The sequence below is a fragment of the Euprymna scolopes genome, chromosome 38 (genome assembly GCF_053919585.1).
Source record: "Euprymna scolopes isolate OS-2025 chromosome 38, ASM5391958v1, whole genome shotgun sequence".
Taxonomy (NCBI): Eukaryota; Metazoa; Mollusca; class Cephalopoda; order Sepiida; family Sepiolidae; genus Euprymna; species Euprymna scolopes.
The window spans coordinates 76,608,613-76,632,192 of record NC_136519.1 but is presented as its reverse complement, the minus strand read 5'-3'; the positions used below and the strand labels follow the sequence as shown (position 1 = coordinate 76,632,192).

At 36.1% G+C, this 23,580-nt stretch overlaps 1 protein-coding gene across 3 annotated transcripts; it reads left to right on the top strand.

The window, feature by feature from the left end:
* Positions 1 to 549: 549 nt before the first annotated feature.
* On the top strand, positions 550 to 4,563 carry LOC145263192 (polyubiquitin-C-like). 3 transcript variants are annotated; one of them, XM_080120256.1, is made up of 2 exons: positions 550 to 2,537; positions 2,766 to 4,563. In XM_080120256.1, the coding sequence occupies exons 1-2, from the start codon at positions 550 to 552 to the stop codon at positions 4,429 to 4,431; spliced, it is 3,654 nt and encodes a 1,217-aa protein (XP_079976382.1). In that variant the 3' UTR covers positions 4,432 to 4,563. The 3 variants fall into 3 exon arrangements, with proteins under 3 accessions (XP_079976382.1, XP_079976383.1, XP_079976381.1); XM_080120257.1 differs by having other exon boundaries at positions 550 to 3,449; positions 3,678 to 4,563; XM_080120255.1 differs by having other exon boundaries at positions 550 to 4,563.
* Positions 4,564 to 23,580: the final 19,017 nt, after the last annotated feature.

Here is a 23,580-nt window from a genome sequence, read left to right as displayed (position 1 = left end):
TAAAATGGATTTTGGGATTCATTGTATATGATGAATACATCAAATCAAAAACTTCCAGTTTGGCCACAATGTTCTTTGATCAAACTCAATTCTAAATGGTAAAATTCATTATGTTCTGGACTTAAAATCTTTAGGTGTCAGTATTTGAACCAGAAAAGCATCTCGCCTAAGTAAAATGTACATAAAGTTTTAGTAAAATAATTAAGGAACCTGCATACTCTGTACTAGACTAAATATATTTGTCTTGGCAAAATGTGAACACTTTAACTTGTGCGCATGTATCGAGATTCCAATTAAGATTTTATTTACTTAATAATAAAGATAAAATATGACTTATATGAATAGTGTTTAGATTTCATAATTTGCAGGAAGTGTTGTATAGGTGTATTTTGATGCACACGCCTCTTGGGTTAAAGTATTTATAACAAATATGGCTGTAATTTGAAATTTTTAAGTTAAAACTAATAACTTATGTAAGCTTATGAGTTATGTTTTTCAAATCTGTTCTAATCATAAAAAGCTAATTGCAAGTTTTATATTTTCAGAAAAATGCAGATTTTCGTCAAGACACTTACCGGGAAAACTATAACACTTGAGGTAGAGCCTTCTGACACCATTGAGAATGTGAAGGCCAAAATCCAAGACAAAGAAGGAATTCCCCCAGATCAGCAACGTTTGATCTTTGCTGGTAAACAGTTGGAAGATGGTCGCACCTTGTCCGACTACAACATTCAAAAAGAATCCACACTTCACTTGGTCCTTCGTTTACGTGGTGGTATGCAAATTTTTGTCAAGACCTTAACTGGCAAAACAATTACCCTGGAGGTAGAACCATCAGACACTATTGAGAACGTAAAAGCTAAAATCCAAGACAAAGAAGGAATTCCTCCAGATCAGCAACGTTTGATCTTTGCTGGTAAACAGTTGGAAGATGGTCGCACCTTATCCGACTACAACATTCAAAAAGAATCCACACTTCACTTGGTCCTTCGTTTACGTGGTGGTATGCAAATTTTTGTCAAGACCTTAACTGGCAAAACAATTACCCTGGAGGTAGAACCATCAGACACTATTGAGAACGTAAAAGCTAAAATCCAAGACAAAGAAGGAATTCCTCCAGATCAGCAACGTTTGATCTTTGCTGGTAAACAGTTGGAAGATGGTCGCACCTTATCCGACTACAACATTCAAAAAGAATCCACACTTCACTTGGTCCTTCGTTTACGTGGTGGTATGCAAATTTTTGTCAAGACCTTAACTGGCAAAACAATTACCCTGGAGGTAGAACCATCAGACACTATTGAGAACGTAAAAGCTAAAATCCAAGACAAAGAAGGAATTCCTCCAGATCAGCAACGTTTGATCTTTGCTGGTAAACAGTTGGAAGATGGTCGCACCTTATCCGACTACAACATTCAAAAAGAATCCACACTTCACTTGGTCCTTCGTTTACGTGGTGGTATGCAAATTTTTGTCAAGACCTTAACTGGCAAAACAATTACCCTGGAGGTAGAACCATCAGACACTATTGAGAACGTAAAAGCCAAAATCCAAGACAAAGAAGGTATTCCTCCAGATCAGCAACGTTTGATCTTTGCTGGTAAACAGTTGGAAGATGGTCGCACCTTGTCCGACTACAACATTCAAAAAGAATCCACACTTCACTTGGTCCTTCGTTTACGTGGTGGTATGCAAATTTTTGTCAAGACCTTAACTGGCAAAACAATTACCCTGGAGGTAGAACCATCAGACACTATTGAGAACGTAAAAGCTAAAATCCAAGACAAAGAAGGAATTCCTCCAGATCAGCAACGTTTGATCTTTGCTGGTAAACAGTTGGAAGATGGTCGCACCTTATCCGACTACAACATTCAAAAAGAATCCACACTTCACTTGGTCCTTCGTTTACGTGGTGGTATGCAAATTTTTGTCAAGACCTTAACTGGCAAAACAATTACCCTGGAGGTAGAACCATCAGACACTATTGAGAACGTAAAAGCTAAAATCCAAGACAAAGAAGGAATTCCTCCAGATCAGCAACGTTTGATCTTTGCTGGTAAACAGTTGGAAGATGGTCGCACCTTATCCGACTACAACATTCAAAAAGAATCCACACTTCACTTGGTCCTTCGTTTACGTGGTGGTATGCAAATTTTTGTCAAGACCTTAACTGGCAAAACAATTACCCTGGAGGTAGAACCATCAGACACTATTGAGAACGTAAAAGCCAAAATCCAAGACAAAGAAGGAATTCCTCCAGATCAGCAACGTTTGATCTTTGCTGGTAAACAGTTGGAAGATGGTCGCACCTTGTCCGACTACAACATTCAAAAAGAATCCACACTTCACTTGGTCCTTCGTTTACGTGGTGGTATGCAAATTTTTGTCAAGACCTTAACTGGCAAAACAATTACCCTGGAGGTAGAACCATCAGACACTATTGAGAACGTAAAAGCTAAAATCCAAGACAAAGAAGGAATTCCTCCAGATCAGCAACGTTTGATCTTTGCTGGTAAACAGTTGGAAGATGGTCGCACCTTATCCGACTACAACATTCAAAAAGAATCCACACTTCACTTGGTCCTTCGTTTACGTGGTGGTATGCAAATTTTTGTCAAGACCTTAACTGGCAAAACAATTACCCTGGAGGTAGAACCATCAGACACTATTGAGAACGTAAAAGCCAAAATCCAAGACAAAGAAGGTATTCCTCCAGATCAGCAACGTTTGATCTTTGCTGGTAAACAGTTGGAAGATGGTCGCACCTTGTCTGACTACAACATTCAAAAAGAATCCACACTTCACTTGGTCCTTCGTTTACGTGGTGGTATGCAAATTTTTGTCAAGACCTTAACTGGCAAAACAATTACCCTGGAGGTAGAACCATCAGACACTATTGAGAACGTAAAAGCCAAAATCCAAGACAAAGAAGGTATTCCTCCAGATCAGCAACGTTTGATCTTTGCTGGTAAACAGTTGGAAGATGGTCGCACCTTGTCTGACTACAACATTCAAAAAGAATCCACACTTCACTTGGTCCTTCGTTTACGTGGTGGTATGCAAATTTTTGTCAAGACCTTAACTGGCAAAACAATTACCCTGGAGGTAGAACCATCAGACACTATTGAGAACGTAAAAGCTAAAATCCAAGACAAAGAAGGAATTCCTCCAGATCAGCAACGTTTGATCTTTGCTGGTAAACAGTTGGAAGATGGTCGCACCTTATCCGACTACAACATTCAAAAAGAATCCACACTTCACTTGGTCCTTCGTTTACGTGGTGGTATGCAAATTTTTGTCAAGACCTTAACTGGCAAAACAATTACCCTGGAGGTAGAACCATCAGACACTATTGAGAACGTAAAAGCTAAAATCCAAGACAAAGAAGGAATTCCTCCAGATCAGCAACGTTTGATCTTTGCTGGTAAACAGTTGGAAGATGGTCGCACCTTATCCGACTACAACATTCAAAAAGAATCCACACTTCACTTGGTCCTTCGTTTACGTGGTGGTATGCAAATTTTTGTCAAGACCTTAACTGGCAAAACAATTACCCTGGAGGTAGAACCATCAGACACTATTGAGAACGTAAAAGCCAAAATCCAAGACAAAGAAGGTATTCCTCCAGATCAGCAACGTTTGATCTTTGCTGGTAAACAGTTGGAAGATGGTCGCACCTTGTCTGACTACAACATTCAAAAAGAATCCACACTTCACTTGGTCCTTCGTTTACGTGGTGGTATGCAAATTTTTGTCAAGACCTTAACTGGCAAAACAATTACCCTGGAGGTAGAACCATCAGACACTATTGAGAACGTAAAAGCTAAAATCCAAGACAAAGAAGGAATTCCTCCAGATCAGCAACGTTTGATCTTTGCTGGTAAACAGTTGGAAGATGGTCGCACCTTGTCCGACTACAACATTCAAAAAGAATCCACACTTCACTTGGTCCTTCGTTTACGTGGTGGTATGCAAATTTTTGTCAAGACCTTAACTGGCAAAACAATTACCCTGGAGGTAGAACCATCAGACACTATTGAGAACGTAAAAGCTAAAATCCAAGACAAAGAAGGAATTCCTCCAGATCAGCAACGTTTGATCTTTGCTGGTAAACAGTTGGAAGATGGTCGCACCTTGTCCGACTACAACATTCAAAAAGAATCCACACTTCACTTGGTCCTTCGTTTACGTGGTGGTATGCAAATTTTTGTCAAGACCTTAACTGGCAAAACAATTACCCTGGAGGTAGAACCATCAGACACTATTGAGAACGTAAAAGCTAAAATCCAAGACAAAGAAGGAATTCCTCCAGATCAGCAACGTTTGATCTTTGCTGGTAAACAGTTGGAAGATGGTCGCACCTTGTCTGACTACAACATTCAAAAAGAATCCACACTTCACTTGGTCCTTCGTCTGAGAGGTGGACAGTAATAATAAAAACTGCCTGATTTAAATGACATAATAGTAATTTCCCGTTAAGTTTTAATTCCTGCAAATCCACAATTTCAATATTGAATTTTACCTATGTGAACTCTACTAAAATAAAGCATTAAATTGAAGGTTCACATGCTTTTTCTTTTAATTACAAGAAGCTTATTACCTTTTCAGTAGTACTGATTTTCCAGATTTTTAGTTCCTGCTTTTTAGTTTGGAGCAATCTTGATGTAATTTGCTGACTGGTCCAATTTAAGTAAATTTTTTTTTTCTTTAAAAATAAATTTCTCGTTTTTCATTTATTGTAAATGAAAAATAACACCTGATGAAAGCTGTGACAACTCTAGAAATGTACATATCGGTTTTATAGAAAAGTCTTAAGGGACCCATGTTTTTTGTGCTTTATAATTCCAAGAGCTTTATTGTATAATTGGATCTCAATTATTAAAAACTGTCATTTCTAGATGTTTATATTCAATTAATTCTGCATGATTAGAATTATGTTAGTAAAAAAAAAAAAAAATGCGTTTAGTTTTACTAAAGAGTAAATAGCTTTGATTTAGCCAGTTTTTTCATAGCTTATCATGTAGCAGATCTTTATTTGAAATTAACATAAACTTTTATTCAGTGGGGTTTTGTGTTTAACAGAATTTGTATTTCTAATCGGTTTTCAATTTTATATTTGATCCAACCAAGTTTATTGCTGTAGTATTGGAGTTCAGTTCTTTTGAAACCTAATTTATACATTCTCTTTTCTTTTTTAAATTAGAGGTTACCACAGGTGTAATAGACATATGTTGATTGTATTACTGTCATAGTATATGTATTACATATACATTGAAATTTGTTCGGCTAATACAATTTTTAACACCAGCTAAGCTTAAACTACTAATTTTGTTTACGTACATGAATAACACGTACAGACATTGGCAAATTTACATGTAAAATACATTAACCACTAGCTGACATTTTTTTTTTTTTTTTTTTTTTTTTTTTTGTGCCTGCTTAAAACAGCATCAGGCTAGAATGCTACATATTTTATGTTTTTTGTATTAATAAAAATGAAATACGTAAATTTCACTCGGTTTTGAATTTAATACAAAAAAAAACGCCTATATATCTTATTCATTATCAAAGATATACCTGTATATCTTAAATAATTACAAAGAAATGTTCAGTGTTTTTGCTGTGTATGCAGTGTTCCATTTCAGATAGGATTTCAAAATTAAATTTTTATTTAATCTTTATTAAATTGTGGTAGTGCAGACCAGTTAAAACAGAAACCCTCCCTCAACATGTTAAGAATAGTTTTCTAAATAACATTATTCTTTCAGCATAATTCGTACACTGCACATGTATGAAAAATTCTTACATTTCAAATGCGTTTTTTTTTCTTATTTTTTTTTTTTTTTTTTTTCCCCCGACCCTCCTCCAGACGTTACATGGCATTTACAAAACATACCTATATATTTTATGTATTCATTAGATGAACTATTGATGGCAAATAGAAACTGCCAAATTTTTCCGAATGCATGTGTTTTTACTACTCTGGTTTTTTGAAAGCTTTCTTACACAGGACATTATGCCAACACCGAATACAGGTTTATTTCTAAAAAAAAAAAAAAAAATCTAATCTTCTAAAATGTCTCATGTACTTTATATTTTACATTTATCTGTGACACTTACTTCGCTTACGGGAGAATAAGTAATTTCCGTGAATGATTTTCATAACAAACAAAACATGTATACACGGTCGAACCCTAGACTGAGGAAAATCCGCCAAAATAGTCGGATTGTCGTCTGCCACTTATTTCAATCAAAACAAGCTACGAGACTTTCGACACTGGTTTTATAGTTTCATTCATCACCCGCATCGATACAAGTGACAATCGACATTACTTTCTCTTTAAATTAATACACCTGTTTCCTTGATAAATTTTTTTCTCCAAATAATTTGCTTAGCTTTTTTTCTTGAAGTAAATTTTTTTTTTTTTTTTTTTTTTCATTAAGTGAAAAATGGTTAAGCCCTTCCCATGTTAAGAATGGCTTTCTAAATGTTTCAGCATGGTTCGTACACTGCACAAGTACCAAAATTTCTGTCAAGATGGGAGTTTAGGTGGCAAAATAATCTTGAACCCTCTATCAAATAAAAGGAAACAAACTCCCTAATCACCGCTAATATTACTTTGCCAACAATATATGACAATGACTTCTGTATTTCAGAAGTTTCATAAGAATTTTTAAAAAATATGAAAACAGCTCTGGTGGGAGCAGAGAATACTTAAAACACACCCCCATATTAAGAATGGCTTTTGAAACCATTATTTCAGCACGGTACATAAAATACATAACTAAACTTATTTTTAACGGTAAATTTTTACTTGGTTTCCACCTTGTCATTTTCCTCTAAAATGACAACTTTTACTCATTTTCTGGTATGCTGAAAACGAATATCGCATTTTAATTTCCACAAATAGGTATTTTTGATTCAATGCACTTTATGTGAAAAGTGGTGGCCATAGTTGTGAAACTTCAAGGTTTTCAGTTTCAAATTATAAAGTTGTATTATATTGCTTTAAGTTTTCATAGTTTATAATTTTTAGAAGTTCTATATAAATTTTTTTCTATATTCTGAAAATTCCAATATTTCTGTTTATCATTAAAAAAAAAACTCATTGTTTAAAATTATTCACTGTTCACATTGGTTTCATGGTAACATAACTGATCATCTTTTGCAAGAGTTGCCTGGATTAAAGCATTCTTATTATTCCATTGCGTTATTGGAGATCAAGCAGTAGAATTTCTAAATTCACTACAACTGCCTGGAATGCCATATCATAACCTGATATTGAAGGGAGGAGTCCCAGTTATATTAAATTTTGATCCACCTAAACTGCAATGGCACACGGTTAGCAATAAAATCTTTGAAAACTAATGTTCTGGAAGCCATTATAATAACTGGAAATTAAGGGTGAAACTTAATTCCTCTTCCTTCTGACATGCCGTTTCAGTTCAAGTGTTTACAATTCCCAATAAGAACTTTTCCATGTCTATAAAGCTCAAGGACAAAGCCTAAAAGTTGTTGGACTTAATCTTCAGACACCTTGCTTTTCTCATTGCCAGTTGTATGTTGGTTTCTCACACATTGGAAGTCCTGAAAACCTCTACATTTACACACCTGTTAGGGGTAACACCAAAAATGTTTATGTAGAGGTTCTTCAAAATTAATTCTAGAGGTTCATTTACCAGTTTTCAGATATGCACTGGTGGAAACTGAATTTTAATTATTTCATTAACAGAATAGATTACTAATGCCATTTCTATGTATTGTACATTAAATAGTTAAAACGAAGATTTAAATTTTCAGATGTGCACTAAAATATAAAATTGCAATTCTTAAGTCCTTTTTTTTGAAAGGACTAGAAGATTAATCTATAAAAAACGATTAGGTCTACGGGCAAGATCTCTATAAAATAAAGCACTCTTGCTCCCACCACATGGAGTGTTGAAAAAGAAGGTATGAATTTTTGTTTCATCTATATTTATGTATGAGGACAAAATATTCAACTCCAGGTACTTCAGGGAGTCAAAAATAAATTGAAAACACAAATGTGATTAATATTGAAGTTATTGATTTCACATTACTTCATGACTTCAATCTAATTATACTAGAATTTTGATCAACAAAGCTATTTTCCTCTAAATTTTGTACTTTAGTTTCATGAAATACAAGCATAGATTAAAAACTAGGGTTTGTTAGTCTTGACAAATTTCAACATGTGAAACAAATTAGTATTTCCCTTGGAGTTTCAAATTTAATTTTGTTAAATATTTTAGTTGTGCCAATTTTTCCTTGTAGCTTTTAGTCTGAAAATAAAGACCTGAAATAAATTCACTTCTCATAAAACAAATGACTAAAATTCCTTGCCCCCAGGGAAAGGAGCGGGATTTTCTGTAAGCTTTTGCTTTAGCCATAGTAGATTCAAACTAATCAAATGTATTTTCATTTGCTAATTTAAAGTTTCATGATGAAAATAAAACCTCAATGGCTAATTGTCATTCAACAAAACTTCAAACACCAAAATGGCAAGTGATCTAAAAACAGTCACCTGAAAGTTAAAGTATGGGGTACAATTATTTTAGCAGACAGGATGTCTTGCAAACGTCGTTAACTTGGTCACACTAATTGCAACCTATCTGAATATCGGACTTGAAGTTATATTTGACAGATTAGAAATGTCTGATCTGGAGGCTTGGGCTGCCTAGAATTCCATGAGAAATTAAGTCAATTTCTTAAATCTATCAATACATGCTAGTATGTAACACTGATGTTAAATGAAATATTTAACTGTTAACATGCGATCCGACAATGTAATTGAATGAGAACCAACAATTCTACAAGTTTTGTAGTAATAGATCTAAGTTGGGGGGGGGGGGATTCTAACCTGTAACAAAAGTTCATTTCAACTATGAACGTCATCAATTTGTTGACATAAGTAACATCTGAAATTAATGACTTTTCCTATTCAGTAGCTTTTCATGGACAAAGAAAGTACATGTTATCTATGAGAGCTTAACCCCCTGCGCCCTCTCCTAGACACATTAAACTGATTTTATGTCTAAGCAGGCAAGTAACTACATTTTTAAGTTTGAACAAAATGAATTCCTACTCAGAGTGCACCTTTATCTGAATAAGTGTTTTATGTTGACCGAACAAAACCATAAACAAGCATGAAAATGCAGGTTTAAGGAATTGTCTTAAATTGTGAAACTTGTTCTATACTTTTATTCCAATTTTTTTATTTTGATAGGTTACATGAAAAGTAATTATTAGACATTTGTTTAATTAACCAATTGTCTCATTAATTTGAGTTAAAAAAAAATTTCTCTACCCATGTCACAATAAAAATTGCATAAATTCTTTTGGTGCTTCTACACTATTTGGACGAGATTTTGTAAATCATTGAATTTAACGTAAAAACAACGGTATTTATGTATTCCCGATGTTTTTAAGATGATATCCAAAAATTACTAAAATCCTTAAGGGAGAAAATAGAATTTGGAGAACATTGTATGTTTATGTAAGACAAGGGAGGCAATTCAACAGTTGGAGAAATTGTATGTTATTTTTACGTGAACAGTTTGTATATTACAATTATATAAAAAAAATCTTAAATGAAAATCAGACTCGGAAACGTCGTGTTTATTTTATTTGTTTTGGCTTAGTCACATTAAAAATTTGGTTACTTCCCTTGCTTATGGTTTCATTTTATAAAAACAAGATGCCAGCAATTGTTCACCTGCTAACAATTTTTAATTCGGTAATAGGGTAATAATGACTATATTTTGGAAGCTAACTGATCAACAAAATCAGTTGAAACCATTTATTTTTAATCTGAAAACTCCATTTATCAGGTTGGGGGGTGTCGCTTTTTCGCCGATATTTTGGAAAGTGATCCTCTCCTTTAGATTGTGTAGCCTTAATTTTAAAAAATGTGGCTTCTGGTTTGGCTGTGGCCGTAGCAGCATAAACGTTAGGTTTTACCTCCATTCTTTTCCTCCTTTGCAAGATTCGTTCAAGCCTGCCTTCCTACTACCACTTTTTTTTTTTTTTTTTTTTTTTTTTGGTTGCTCAATATACACATCCAAACACCCGGGTAATGCCGGGCTGAAATGCTAGTATGTGTGTGTAAAGTTTTGGAATCTTAATTTTTAAGTTGGCATATAACAGAATATTAGACTCTTTTCCCCAATTTATTTCTAGAAAAGCATTATGCACAAGGACCATGTGATGGTTGCCAACATTCCTTTAGTGAAAATGTTTTGTGGAACAAACTGAATTCCAACTTGGCACACCCAGATTGTCGGCCTGTCATTAACCACTGAATCACAAGTCACCTTTTATCAGCTGATTTAAACTGAATTCAGACTTAAAATTCAAAACTTTTTTTTTTTTTTTTTTTTACAAGGTGGTCACCATTTATCAAGACCTGGAGTCCACTCAGGGACTCAAGCATGTCATCCCAATTTGTTGCAGATTAAGACTAAAGTACAGAGTAGTTAACGATTAAAAAATAGCAATTACAGTCCACTGACCCCCCCCCTCCCTCAATATCTAAAGAGCAGGCAGATATCAGGCAGTCAACTTTGATGTTTGACCACTAGAGAGATTAGATAAGAAATAAATGACTATGAAAATAATGACTAGATATACAAAATTTTTAAGTCGCTACTTTAATGTTTGTATTTGTGCAAAAAAAAATTTTTTTTGTAGAGTATATTGATTATATTGTACCAATATATAGTTTCAAAAAGGAGGCTCGAATTGTCCCAATTAATATAAAGAAAGATAATAGGTGTCTTTATTTAAATTGGGATATGTTCATATTCCACTAATCCATGTTAAGATGAAAAGATATTTTTTTTTTTTATTTATTATTGATGAGGTTTGGTTTGCAAGAAATCCACTTTTTTCTAAAAGTGGTTTCTTGCCTGAGGTGAACACGTCCAAATATTTTCCCCAATTGTTTAAGTCTTTTAAAATGTCACATGTTTTGGGTCAGAAATTAGTATACCTGCCCTATAGCGATGTGTTCTTAATTTTCCAAGCCTTACCTTTGATTCGTAATGAGCATAAACCCTACATCTGATATCGACTGCATGATGGAGAAAAGGGGGGGGGGTTGTGCTGTGGTTTCTATTCATTCATGTGTAGGCAAGGTTTTTTTGTGTATGCCTTTTTCACTTGATAAACTCTTCTCTTGGTCAACAAAGGTAACACTTTGCTAGTTAGTAATGGCAAAAGTTTCCTGAGCTTACCCTATCCACTCCTAATTCTAGTTTTCACACTAGCACCTTCTCTATCCTGTACCCTAATGGTATCACCAAGAAAACATTTTGGAAAAAGCCAGGTATGTCCAAGGATGGAGTACTGTTGCCATATCTGGGCAGGAGCTGCTAGAAAAGATTTGTCCTGCCTTGATTGAGTTCAAAATAGACTTCGTAGCCTTGTAGGGTATGTCCTTTTATCTTCCCTGCAACCTCTTTCTCACAGATGTTGCCAGTTTGTCTCTGCTTTATCGTTATTTTCATGGAAAGTGTTTGGCTGAGCTTCAATCTATGGTCCCCCATCGTCAAACTTTCACAAGAAACACTCGTGTAGCTAAAACCACTATCAATTATTCCCCCCCCCCACTCTATCTGTACCTAAACGTAGATTCCATCAACAAAGCTTCTTCCTTAGAAGTGCACACCTGTGGAATTGTCTTCCGTATTCCTGCTTCCCAGCTGACTACAATCTGATGGTCTTCAAGTCCAACATAAACAAGTTCTTGAGCTATTCCACTTAAGTTAAATTTACCGAATTTCCATTACTAACGATTACTATATTACACTCTTAACCCTTATCCTCGAGTGGTCTCTTGGCCTTCATAAGTGGTGCCGCCTATGTAAAAAAAAAAAAAAACAAAAAAAACAAACAAACCCTGTTAACTATTAGAATATACACACATTTTCTCCATGTCTGGCTTTGCGTTAGTTCCTGTTACCTTATACTTTTGATACAGTCTGGTTGTTTACATATGTCTTCTCCTAGTGGTCAGACAAGAAGACTGGATTCTATGCTCTTGATCACAACAGCAATCTGTTCTTATGATAGTCTTACCTAACTAATATTCCTGGTGAACTAAGTGCAAGAGAGATCCATACAATTGCACTTAAGGTAACAGCAAGGATGCTAAAAAGAGCTCTTGGTTGGTTTCAATAAAAAGCAGGGGCATGTTGGCAGCTGGTTTGGCATTTCGCATTACAATCTTCAAAGAAAGATAAAAAAAAAATAAATAAAATGAAGAAATGTCGGATTTCCGATCAAAAGAATATTTAAAGGACATCGGCTTTTGAGGACAGATCAATAAATAAGAAAAGTGAGAAGTAGAGGACAGTCCTGGCTGAGATCCTGAATTTAAGAGACAAGAAATTTAGCTCAGATGTAGACGCTAATGACGGAACCCTAATGACACAAAAACACATGTTCAATATCTCAATTGAATGAAAATGTGTTGAGCAAAAAAAAAAAAAAAGGTTGTAGTAGGTAGGCAGGCAGGACCGCAAAGGAGGAAAGAGGACCGCAAAGTGAAAAAAAAAAAATGTGACGTCTTTGATGTTGCACTCACCGCCAAATCTGAAGTGACGTAGGTTTAAATTAAGGCTAGTCAATCAAAAAGAGGGATGACTCAAATATCAGAAAAAAAAAAAGCGACCCCCCCCCCTCCCTGTAGAAAAGTGCCCAGTTTAGGGTGAAGGAATTAATACTTTTAGCCAATTTTTCGACATTTGTCGTCCGAAGAGTCAAGCTTCAAAACGATACCAATCTCATGAAAATCAGTCGCCTTTGTCGAAAGATTTAGACAGACATACATACATACATTTAAACAGACAGGTGAAATTTATATTAGACTAGCTCGGAGTACCCGGCGTTGCCCGGGTGTTTTTGGGTGTGTGTGAAAAAAAAGAGGTGGGTTTGAAAAAAAAAAGGAAGCTTTTCCGACACGCAGTTGGAAAATAGTGTGAAAAAAAACCCCAAACAGGTGCTCGTTTTTGATTGACGTGACGGCGATTTTGTGCAAGACAGTTTTTAATGAGGTCAATTGAAAAACCCGCTTGCGACACTGGCTCTGGGCCTGTGATTAGAGTGGAGTTTCGCTGTTGTTTATACCGAAAAGCGAATGTAACGCGTGCCGATGCGGGAAATATGGAATAATTAAGGTTTGAAAGTGAATAAAATTAAATAGACAGGCAAGGTCCGCCGGTAACTCTGAGATATTATAATTTCTGGATGATATAAACAGTTTTAAGAAGTTGCGAAGCGAGCGAGCGCTTTTCCGAAAGAAGCCTTTTGCAGACATCGCGGAAAAGCGCACACACACACACACATTTTGCCTTTTATATAATAGATGAATGAATGACAAAAGTCTATATTCCAAAGTTCATCTTACAATTTATTCCTTTAATTCAGTTGACATTTATAATTCTTGACAGTATCTGTTTCGTAGCACAAAATCAATCACTTAAATTATTATATCAATCAGTGAATCTATTTTGCCCTTAACTCATCAGAAAAAATAGCAACAATCAATCCATCAAAAGGAGATAAATAAATATATACATCAATTGGTATTAAAGAATATGGATAAATTCTTTTTATAAAAACTTATCACCACATAAGAAGCTCAGAATATGAGGATGGACATTAAATATAGAAAGAAATTATAGACAAAAAAATATATGTCAGTTCACAAAGGTAAATTAACATCAATGGGAAGAGACATTATAGATGCTTTTTCTACCTGATGTTCTTCATATGAAACTAGCAGGGCTACCCGGCGTTGCTCGGGACCGTATAAACAATGAAAAAACAAAAGCAGATATTGAACATATGTTTTATTCTTAGGGGAGAGGAATCTTTCATCTCAAGTTTTAGCGTTACAAACAAACATTTGTCTTTTATATATATAGATAATGACAGGTTTTTTGGGGGCCCCCCTCGAAGATAACTGATCAGTTGACCAACTTCTAGTGGTCCGTTTGACGTGAAATTTCGATATTTGTCATCCGGGTGATGGGGCTTCGATATGATACCAAATTTGTCAAGTTTGGTTCCGTCTTTCAAAAGTTTTAGCGTTACAAACAAACATACATACATACACACAGACGTTTGGCTTTTATATATATAGAAGACTAGTGGGGTTACCCGGCATTGCTCGGGTGTTTGGGGGTGTTTATGTAGGAGAGGGTGACCCTGTTTTAATATTATAAAAAAAAAAACACAATGTTAAGAAAAATTGGAAAAACCAAAAAAGCGAAAAAACGTTTAAAAAAAAAAAAAAAAAAGGTGTAAAAGAGGAAAAAAAGTTTAGGTAGAAAGACAGGCTCGAACCCGAAGCATGGAGGCCAAAGCGGAAAAAAATGCCCGACACTGAGAACGGATAAAATTAAACCTTTAAAAACACTTGCATGTGGTTGAAACTAACGCAAACGTTTTCTAGGTCAAACATGACGTCATTGTCGTAGTAGCAGGAGCAGAGAAAATGAAGGAACAATTTTTTTCGGCACCCCTCTCTGTACAAAATTGATGATTTTAGGGTGAAGGATTAATGTTTTTGGCCAATTTTTCGATATTTGTCGGGTGAAGGTTGGAACTTTAAAATGATACCTATCTGGCGAAAATCCATGATCCGTGCCGAAAGTTTTTGTGAGATATACATACACACATTTTCGCTTTTATATATATAGACTAGCGATGGGTACCGGGTGTTTGGAGTGAGGTGGGTTAAAAAAAAAAAAAAGTAAGTATGAGGATCGAACCCGAACCGTTGAGGCAAAGTTATAAATTAAAGTGTGAAAAAAAAAAAAAGTGTGACGTTAACCATTGCCCCACCGCTAGATGTTAACGGAAACACGTTTGAATTTATTTATTTACTTGGATTTGGCAGGTGCCCGTTTTAATGAGTTAATGAGGTCAAGTTTGACTGCAGGATTTTTATTTTCCCAAGATGTTATAGGAAAAAGACTAACCCACATGTGGCGAGCGACAAATGTTGAATATTTATCTTCCCGAAATTGAGCAAATTAAATAGACAGGCGAGCTTCGTTGTTAACTGTGAGATATTACGATTTATATGTGATATAAAAAGTTTTAAAAAGTTGTGAACCGACCGACCGCTTCTCTGAAAGAAGCCTTTTGTAGACATACAGAAAAAGCGAACACACATACATACATTTTCGCTTTTATATTTATAGATATATTAGTGGGGGGGTACCCGGCATTTCCCGGATGTTTTTGGATGTGTGTGGTTGGTGGGCATTGGGGTTGTTAATGAAAACCTAAGAATAAGCGAAGTAAAAAAAAAACAAAAAACAAACGTTAAAAAAATCTGAAAACACGTGAAAAATTACTTAAATAACCCTGCTTTAATATTAAAATTTAAAAATTAAAAAAAAAAAGACATCTCACACCACAATTCGAACCCAAAATGTTTAGATAATGAGACTGCGCTCTAAGCAACTGAGCTAAGACGATGTCACCGAAATTGCGTCGCTTTTTCAAATCTTTAAACTAAATCAGTTTACGACGCCATTTGCACATGCGCAGAACCAAACTCATCATGGGAAGACGGTTTTTGCTGAAGGAATTAATGTTTTTGGCCAATTTTTCGATATTTGTCGGGCGAAGGTTGGAACTTTAAAATGATACCTATCTGGCGAAAATCTATGACCCGTGTCGAAAAGTTTTTGCAGGACATACAAACACACATACATACATTCAAACATACACACATTTTCGCTTTTATGTATATAGATTAGCGAGGGGTACCGGGCATTGCCCAGGTGTTTGTAGGTGTGTGTGAAAAAAACCCGAACTGTGAAAAAAAAACAGGTGCTCGTTTTTGATTGACTTGACAGCGATAGGTATTCAGCAGTTAGCATTTTGTGCGGGACAGTTTTTAATGAGGTCAAGAAATCGGTTTGTTTGTGTTTTTAAAAACCTGCTCCCTGTTTATTAGGGGGAGCGTCTCATCTCGAAATGAAAGCTACCGTCTGATATGACGAAGTCGACATTGACCAAACGTTACTTAGCTCTCTAGAGACCGCTGGCTTTCAGCCAGTGATTAGAGTCGAGTTTCACTTTTTTTTTTTTATACCGAAAACCGAATGTAACGTGTGCCGATGCGGGAAATGTGGAATGATTAACGTTTGAAAGTCAATAAAATTAAATAGACAGGCGAGCTCTGTGGTTAACTGTGAGATATTACAATTTATAAATGATATAAAAAGTTTTAAGAAGTTGTGAAGCGAGCGAACGCTTCTCTGAAAGAAGCCTTTTGTGGACATCGAGGAAAAGCGTACATACATACATACATACATACATACATTTTTGCTTTTATATTTATAGATAGACTAGCTTGGGTGCCCAGCGTTGTCCGGGTGTTTGTAAGTGTGTGTTGAGAAAAAAAAAGGGTAGTAGGCAGGCAGGCTCAAACCCGTACCGCAAAGGAGGAAAAGAAAGTGAAAAAAAAAATATGTGACATCGCCAAACCGGAAGTGACGTAGGTTTAAATTAAGGTTAGACAATCGAAAAGAGAGGATTACTTCTAAAATTATCAGGGGAAAAAGCGACCCATGCCTGTAAAAAAAGTGCTCAGTTAAGGGTGAAGGAATTAATGTTTTGGGCCAATTTTTTTATGTTTGTCATCCGAATAATCGAGCTTCAAAATGATACCGATCCTCTGTCGAAAGTTTTAGGTGTACATACATACATTTAAAGAGATAGATGAGATTTATATTATAAATGGTGTAAGTGTATATTCATGTTTACATGTTAACGAGCTGTATTATCTAGTGTGTATAAGTTCTCGGTTTGTATGTATACGTAATGTTCTTTTTTCGTGTACCCTAAAGTGTTCCGCAATTGTGTGTGGGTGTTTCACATAACTACTGTTCACATTGAGACAAATAAACGGCATAGTCCTTTACAAACAACAAATAAATATTTTTACCTGTTTGACATACTTTCCTCATAGTTACAAATACTTCTCGCACTCGGTTGGTCTGTTCCTTGAAACCCTGCAACAAATGTCCCCGTTCGAAGGAACGCCAAATATACAAAGTTATAAGTTTATTAATTTTGTTTATTGCGGGCTATTATTCTCATCTTTCTTAGTTGTTTTTTCACAACGTTTCAGCCAACTATTCCTCTGGCCTACGTCAGGTGGTAACTGCAATGGGATAGGAACTCCGAATCTCCCCTTTGGGGCACGTGGCGCAGTGGATAGAGACGTTGAATCTCTACGGTTCCATGTAAGAACTGTCTGAAGATAGCGGTTTCAATCCTAACCAAAGCCGGCCAGAGGATTACTTAGCCAAAACGTGGTGAGGCGACAACAACTATGGATGGCAGTAATTGCTGAGAATGCAGTTAGGAGATACGGAGTTCCTATCCCATCATGGTTGCCACCTGACGAAGGCCGGAGAAATAGTTGGCCGAAACGTTGTGAAACAACAATTAAAAGATAAGGATAATAGTCCGCAATAAACAAAATTAAAATATTCATCTCAATAATGAATTCTAATTAAAATTTTATAAGTTTATATAAATATATATTTGTTATACACTTTATTCCTAACTTCCATCCGGCCCTGTCGGTGGGGCATTAGAATACGCCAAGTGCCCCCTGCAGAGGGTAAAAGTCCCTCAATGGGGGTCCTGGATATGACCTTAAACTATATCCAGTGGCGAGGCCCCAGCTTGTGGGCTTTGGGGAGTGTAGAGCCACCCTTTAATTACCATTGCTCCCAGGTCCACTCTGACCCGGAGTGGTAGTACCTGTTAGGGTCCCAACTATGGGTTAAATAGAAACCGACGTGAAAACAACAAATATATTCTATTAAAAAAATTTTTTCTTCAAAATCTTTGGATTCGGCATTAAATAACCCAAAAAGGGTTGATATGCCATAAAACAAAAACAACCAACCAACCAACCAAAATCCTAACTTCCATCAGAGCCGTAAAACGTTGTAATTTCTTTTGTTCCTCACCATGCTATGGTTGCATTCCTCCAAAGATTCCACGAACAAAGCTTCTTTCTTAGAACTGCACGCCTGTGGAACTCTATTCCGCTTGCCTGTTTCCCTCCCGACTTCAACCTGGATGTCTTCAAGTCCAACACAAACAAATTCCTGATGAACCGCCCCCCCCCAAGTAATGACACCTTATCAATTCTCCAATACTATTGCTACACTATCCCATTGAGTACTGTACACACAATAACCCTTATCCCCGAGTGGCCATTGGGCCTTGATAAGTGGTGAACTCCATGTAAAAAAAAAAAAAAAAAAAAAAAGCTTCTGAACGTGAAGATGATATATTCTGTGCTAACTTGTCGCTAGTTAGAACCCAACTCTCAGTGATGGCTTCTCTCTAACTGGTAACTGAGCCTCTCTGCTTACGGGACTACGTAATTATATCAACATAGCACAAAGACAGTCACCTGATACCTCGTTCCTACGTCATTGTTTACCAAGTTAAAATTCCTGATACTTATTTATTTATTTACTTTTTATTATATTATTTTTTTTACAAAGGAGTCACCACTTATCAAGGCCCGGAGGCCACTCAAGGATAAGGGTTAATGGGTATACATAAGTAGTGGAAATTTTGAAAATTGGATTACTTAGGAGGATGGTTCATCAAGAACTTTTTTACGCTGGACTCGAAGACAAATTGTAGTCAGCTGGAAAGCAGGCAAATGGAAGAGCGTTCCACAGGCTTGCAGTTCTAAGAAAGAAACTTTGTTCATGGAATCTATGTTAAGGTTTAGGCACAGATAAAGAGTGTGGGAAATTATTGATAGTGGTTTTAGCTAGATGAGTGTTTTTCGTGAAAGTTTGACAATGGAGGAACCATAGATTGAAGCTCAGACGAGCATTTGCCATGAAAATAACGATAAAGCAGAGACAGGCTCGCAACGTCTCTTCTGTGAGAAAGAGGTTGCAGGGAAGAGAAAAGGACATCTCCCACTGTTTAGCTGACATTCTATATTCCCCAATTGCAAACGTCTATCGAAATATCTCATCTTCAACATTTTTCCTCTAGTGAATACTTCACATTCAAAACATCTACCTCCTATACCAATAATAATCTCCTTGCTTAGGTGACTCTACGATGCCCGGGAGTCGAATAATACACTACAATCGGGCAGAACATTTTGTAATTCTTTGAAACTAAAACGAAAGTGCTGTAATACCGCAATTATTGAACATCAGGAGTTAATTTTATTGCTTGTTTTCTTTAAGTTTTATTTGGTTCTTCCCCCCTCCCCCCTCCCGACAAAGGAGGGATTGGACCTAGTAATTCACTCCCGTTCGTTTGTTTACACTTTTTTCAATAACCACACTTTGGGTTTTTAGAAAATTTCACACAAACATTAGTCATGGTAAAAGTAAATTTTTGCCGGAACAAATTTTCCAGGATAACTCTGGTTGCATTACCCCCACTCTCCCAGGCACCGTTATAGGCGTAAAATTGTCCCCAAATCATTCAGTCATTCTTTTTTCAATAATCACGCTTTGGATTTTTTTATTTTTTTGTTTTAATTTCTGAAATTTTATACAAACATTAGTCATGGTGAAAGTAAATTTTTCACACGTAGTCTTGTTCTGTCGAGATGGACTAAATATAAACGCTTTGTCTTGTCTTCAGGCAAACTGAGCCTTTAGCTCTTCCCGGACTATGCACAAGATCCTACAGTCAGAAATAATCTTATATCCCTCCAAGTATCCTGCAAGTCGTCTCCAAGTGGTGTGGGTGGAGAGGTCAATCTGACTATTGTCGAGATTTTGTCCTCAACAATTTCTGAAGTTTGCTTCTTAAAACTAACCTGATCATCAGTCCAGGTGGAAGCAGTCTTTTCTTATCTTGTTTAAGGATGGGAGCTTCATAATTCTGATTTTTAAAACTCGCAGCTGAGGAGCTAATACATTTTTCCTTCCTTGGGATTACAAATCTACCTTATACTCCTTCCAAAAGTTACTCTTGATATGTTGTCTTTCCCTCTCCCTCTCTATTTCTATTTCTTTTCTCTCTCTCTCTCTCTCTCTCTCTCTCTCTCTCTCTTTCCTTTCTTTCTTTCTTTCTCTCTCTCTTCCTCTGTCTTTTCTTTCTCTCTCTTTCTATTCCTCGGTCTTCTCTCTCTCTCTCTCTCTCTTTCCTTTCTTTCTTTCTCTCTCCTCTGTCTTTTCTTTCTCTCTCTTTCTATCCCCCCCTCTCTCTCTCTATTCCTCTGTCTTTTCTTTCTCTCTCTTTCTATTCCTCGGTCTTCTCTCTTTCTCTCTCTCTCTCTCTCTCTCTCTCTCTCTCTCTCTCTCTCTCTCTCTCTCTCTTTATATATATATATATATATATATATATATATATATATATATATATAGAGAGAGAGAGAGAGAGAGAGACAGACAGACAGACAGACAGACAGAAAGAAAGAGAGAATAAATGACAAAAAACTATATTCCAAAATGCATGATGGTGACCATCTTATAATTTATTCCTTTAATTTAGCTGACTTTTACGATTCTTGACAGTATCTGTTTCATTGAATTAATTTTTTGAATTATTTTGAAGATGAGTAAATTTGATTTTTTATTTAATTATCTGGACTATTATCCTCATCTTCTGGTTGTCGTTTTCTCACCACGGTTTGGTCAATTAATCCTCTGACCGACTTTGGGTGGGATTGAAACCGCTACCTCCAGACAATACCCACTTGGAATCTTTGGAGCGCGTGGCATAGTGGATAGAGATGCAGGAATATCCAAGATTCCAAATGAGTATTGTCTGGAGGTAGCAGTTTCAATCCCACCCAAAGAAAATGAGAGAGAGAGAGAGAGAGAGAGAGAGAGAGAGAGAGAGAGAGAGAGAGAGAGAGGGATCCCACCTAAAGTCGGTCAGAGAATTACTTGATCAAACCGTGGTGAGATAACAACAACTACTGAAAGCAACAATTGCTGTGAATGTAGTTGTAGGATTCGACATTCCAATCCCGTTGCGGTTAACCTGATGAAGGCCAGAGGAATAATTGGCCGAAACGTCGTAGAAAACAACAACTAGAAGATGGGGATAATAGTTCAAATAAATAAATAAAAAAACGTATGTGTTTCATAGCGCAAAATCAATCACTTAATTATTATATCAATCAGTGAATCTATTAATTAGTTTTTTGTCATTTATTCTCTATAGTGCTCTGTAATTACATAAGGATTGGTATATATTATAAGAAAATATATTTCTATAGACACACACACACACACACACACACACACACACACACACACACACACAAACACACACATATATTTTTCTTTGTCTTCTCTCTCTTTTTCTCTTGTTCTCTCTCTTTCTCTTGCATTTCTCAGATTTCTAGAACTACTATGTAAAAACACTGAAGAAGTTTCCTGAATAGTCTGTGGAAGTGGTTAACGACACAAACTGACGACTTGGGTATCCCAAAGTTTGAATCTAGTTCGTTTAAAAAAAAGAAAAATCACTTTCACTTGGGATGTTGGCAACCTTCACGTCGTTCTTCCTTAGGAAACCAATGCCAACCCTAGAATCTTCGGATTCATACGATATGATGCTGATAATAGTCAGTCTTCTGTGCTTTTATTCTTTTTCAAATAAAGATATGCTATGCAGTACAGAGGCCAAATAGAGAATCACTCTGGGCATCATGTTTGTCAGTGAAATAACTGACTACATGCACTTGTATGACCTCTTGTTGATCTGCTATTCAACTGAACTGACACTTATGAATACAAAGAAATCAAAACTGTTGCGTCTACTTGATATTGTCTATGTAAGTATTCCTGTTGTCGACTGAGGAATTCTAGAGTTATCTCCCTTAGAACATATCCAAGTTATATCCCTTGAATCACTACTATAACGTTTTTTAGCAATATTAACAACACCGAACGCTGTTTATTATTTTTTTTTCCGCTACCTTAACGTTTTTCTTAAAAAGCTATAAGCTCTTCTTGTTCTTCACACACACACACACACACACACACACACACACACACACACACACACACACACACACACACACACACACACACATAATCACACACACACACACACACACACACACACACACACACACACACACACACACACACACACATATAATCACACACACACACACACACACACACACACACACACACACACACACACACACACACACACACACACACACACACACACACACATGAATGAATCGCCCTTTATTTCTTATGGGACGTATTTATTTTAATTATTAAACTAGACTACCTGTGGCCCGTTGATATAGAGAGAGATAAATAGATAAATCTGAAGAATATTAATAAAAGTTCGTGGACCATCCACACATCCTTGGTTGCTTGAATTTTGTCTTTGACGATCTATCTTTTAAAAATGGGAAGATGGAGGAATTTATAGTAATTGTCTGTATTTTTGAGTGTTTTCATTTATTGAGATTGTTGGACTGACGTCCTCATCTTGGTTGTTATAGTCACAACGTTTCGGCCGTTTTGCCTTCCGGCCTTCATCAGGTGTTTTATATCGCTTGGTTTGCTCAGTAGGTTGTTATGTCCGAGCATGTGAGCTGTTTCTTTAAGTTTTCTCACTTTTCAGTGGGTCTCTCTGTTTATTATTTTTACTTCATCCCATAGGGGGCGATGATCCCCCTCTCCATCCAGACATGGTTGGCAAGCGTAGAGCTGAATGCAATTTGGACACCTCTAATAGAGAGAGAAAACCTTGAATAACAACATAGGTTTAACATTAACAAAAACCAACTAAGAATTGTCTTAGTGACGTATGGTGGAGTGGTCCTAGACGTTGTATCAAAGTTTTCAGTTACCCAAAGGTGCTGAGTTCAATCCTGACCGAAGGCATTGAAAAGTAACATTCAAAACAGAGAATCAGCAACTATGTCCCAGCCTAGCTGGAGTCCGAACACGGTATCCCTGTAATAATAATAAAGGGTTGGGTTCGAGACTCCTAACAACCGGTTCCCCAGTTCGATACAAAACACCTGATGAAGGCTGGAGGGCAAAACGGCCGAAACGTTGTGACTATAACAACCAAGATGAGGAAGTCAGTCCGACAATCTCAATGAAGGAGGAATTTATATATACATAAATATATATGTATGGCCGTGACTCAGAGACTATGGGATGAGGGTGGAGAGTTGTATGTTTTGGTTCCTATTCTAGTTGATGGTACCCAAGTCAATTTTTTTAGTTTTTATCTCACTATTATGTATTAGGTTCAATATAATAATAAATACGTAATTTGCATGAATTTAAATATATTCAAGCATGTCTTACGACCGGGCAATACCAGGTGGCCTGCTAGTTTTGAATAAGAATGTTTCTATCAACAATAAAATATTTGCAATATACAATGATATAATATTGCAATTATATATTTATTGAATATTTACAACTGAAGAAGAATTACTCTAAAATGTCAGTTGGTTAGAATGTAAAAGGTATAACTTTGTTTACCAAAATGCATATTATTTCAAGGGAGATACCAAAGGGCTAAACGTTACT

What these genes read in the sequence shown, in the direction of transcription:
- LOC145263192 (XM_080120255.1), top strand. Translation starts at nt 550, where the DNA reads ATGCAGATTTTCGTCAAGACACTTACCGGGAAAACTATAACACTTGAG.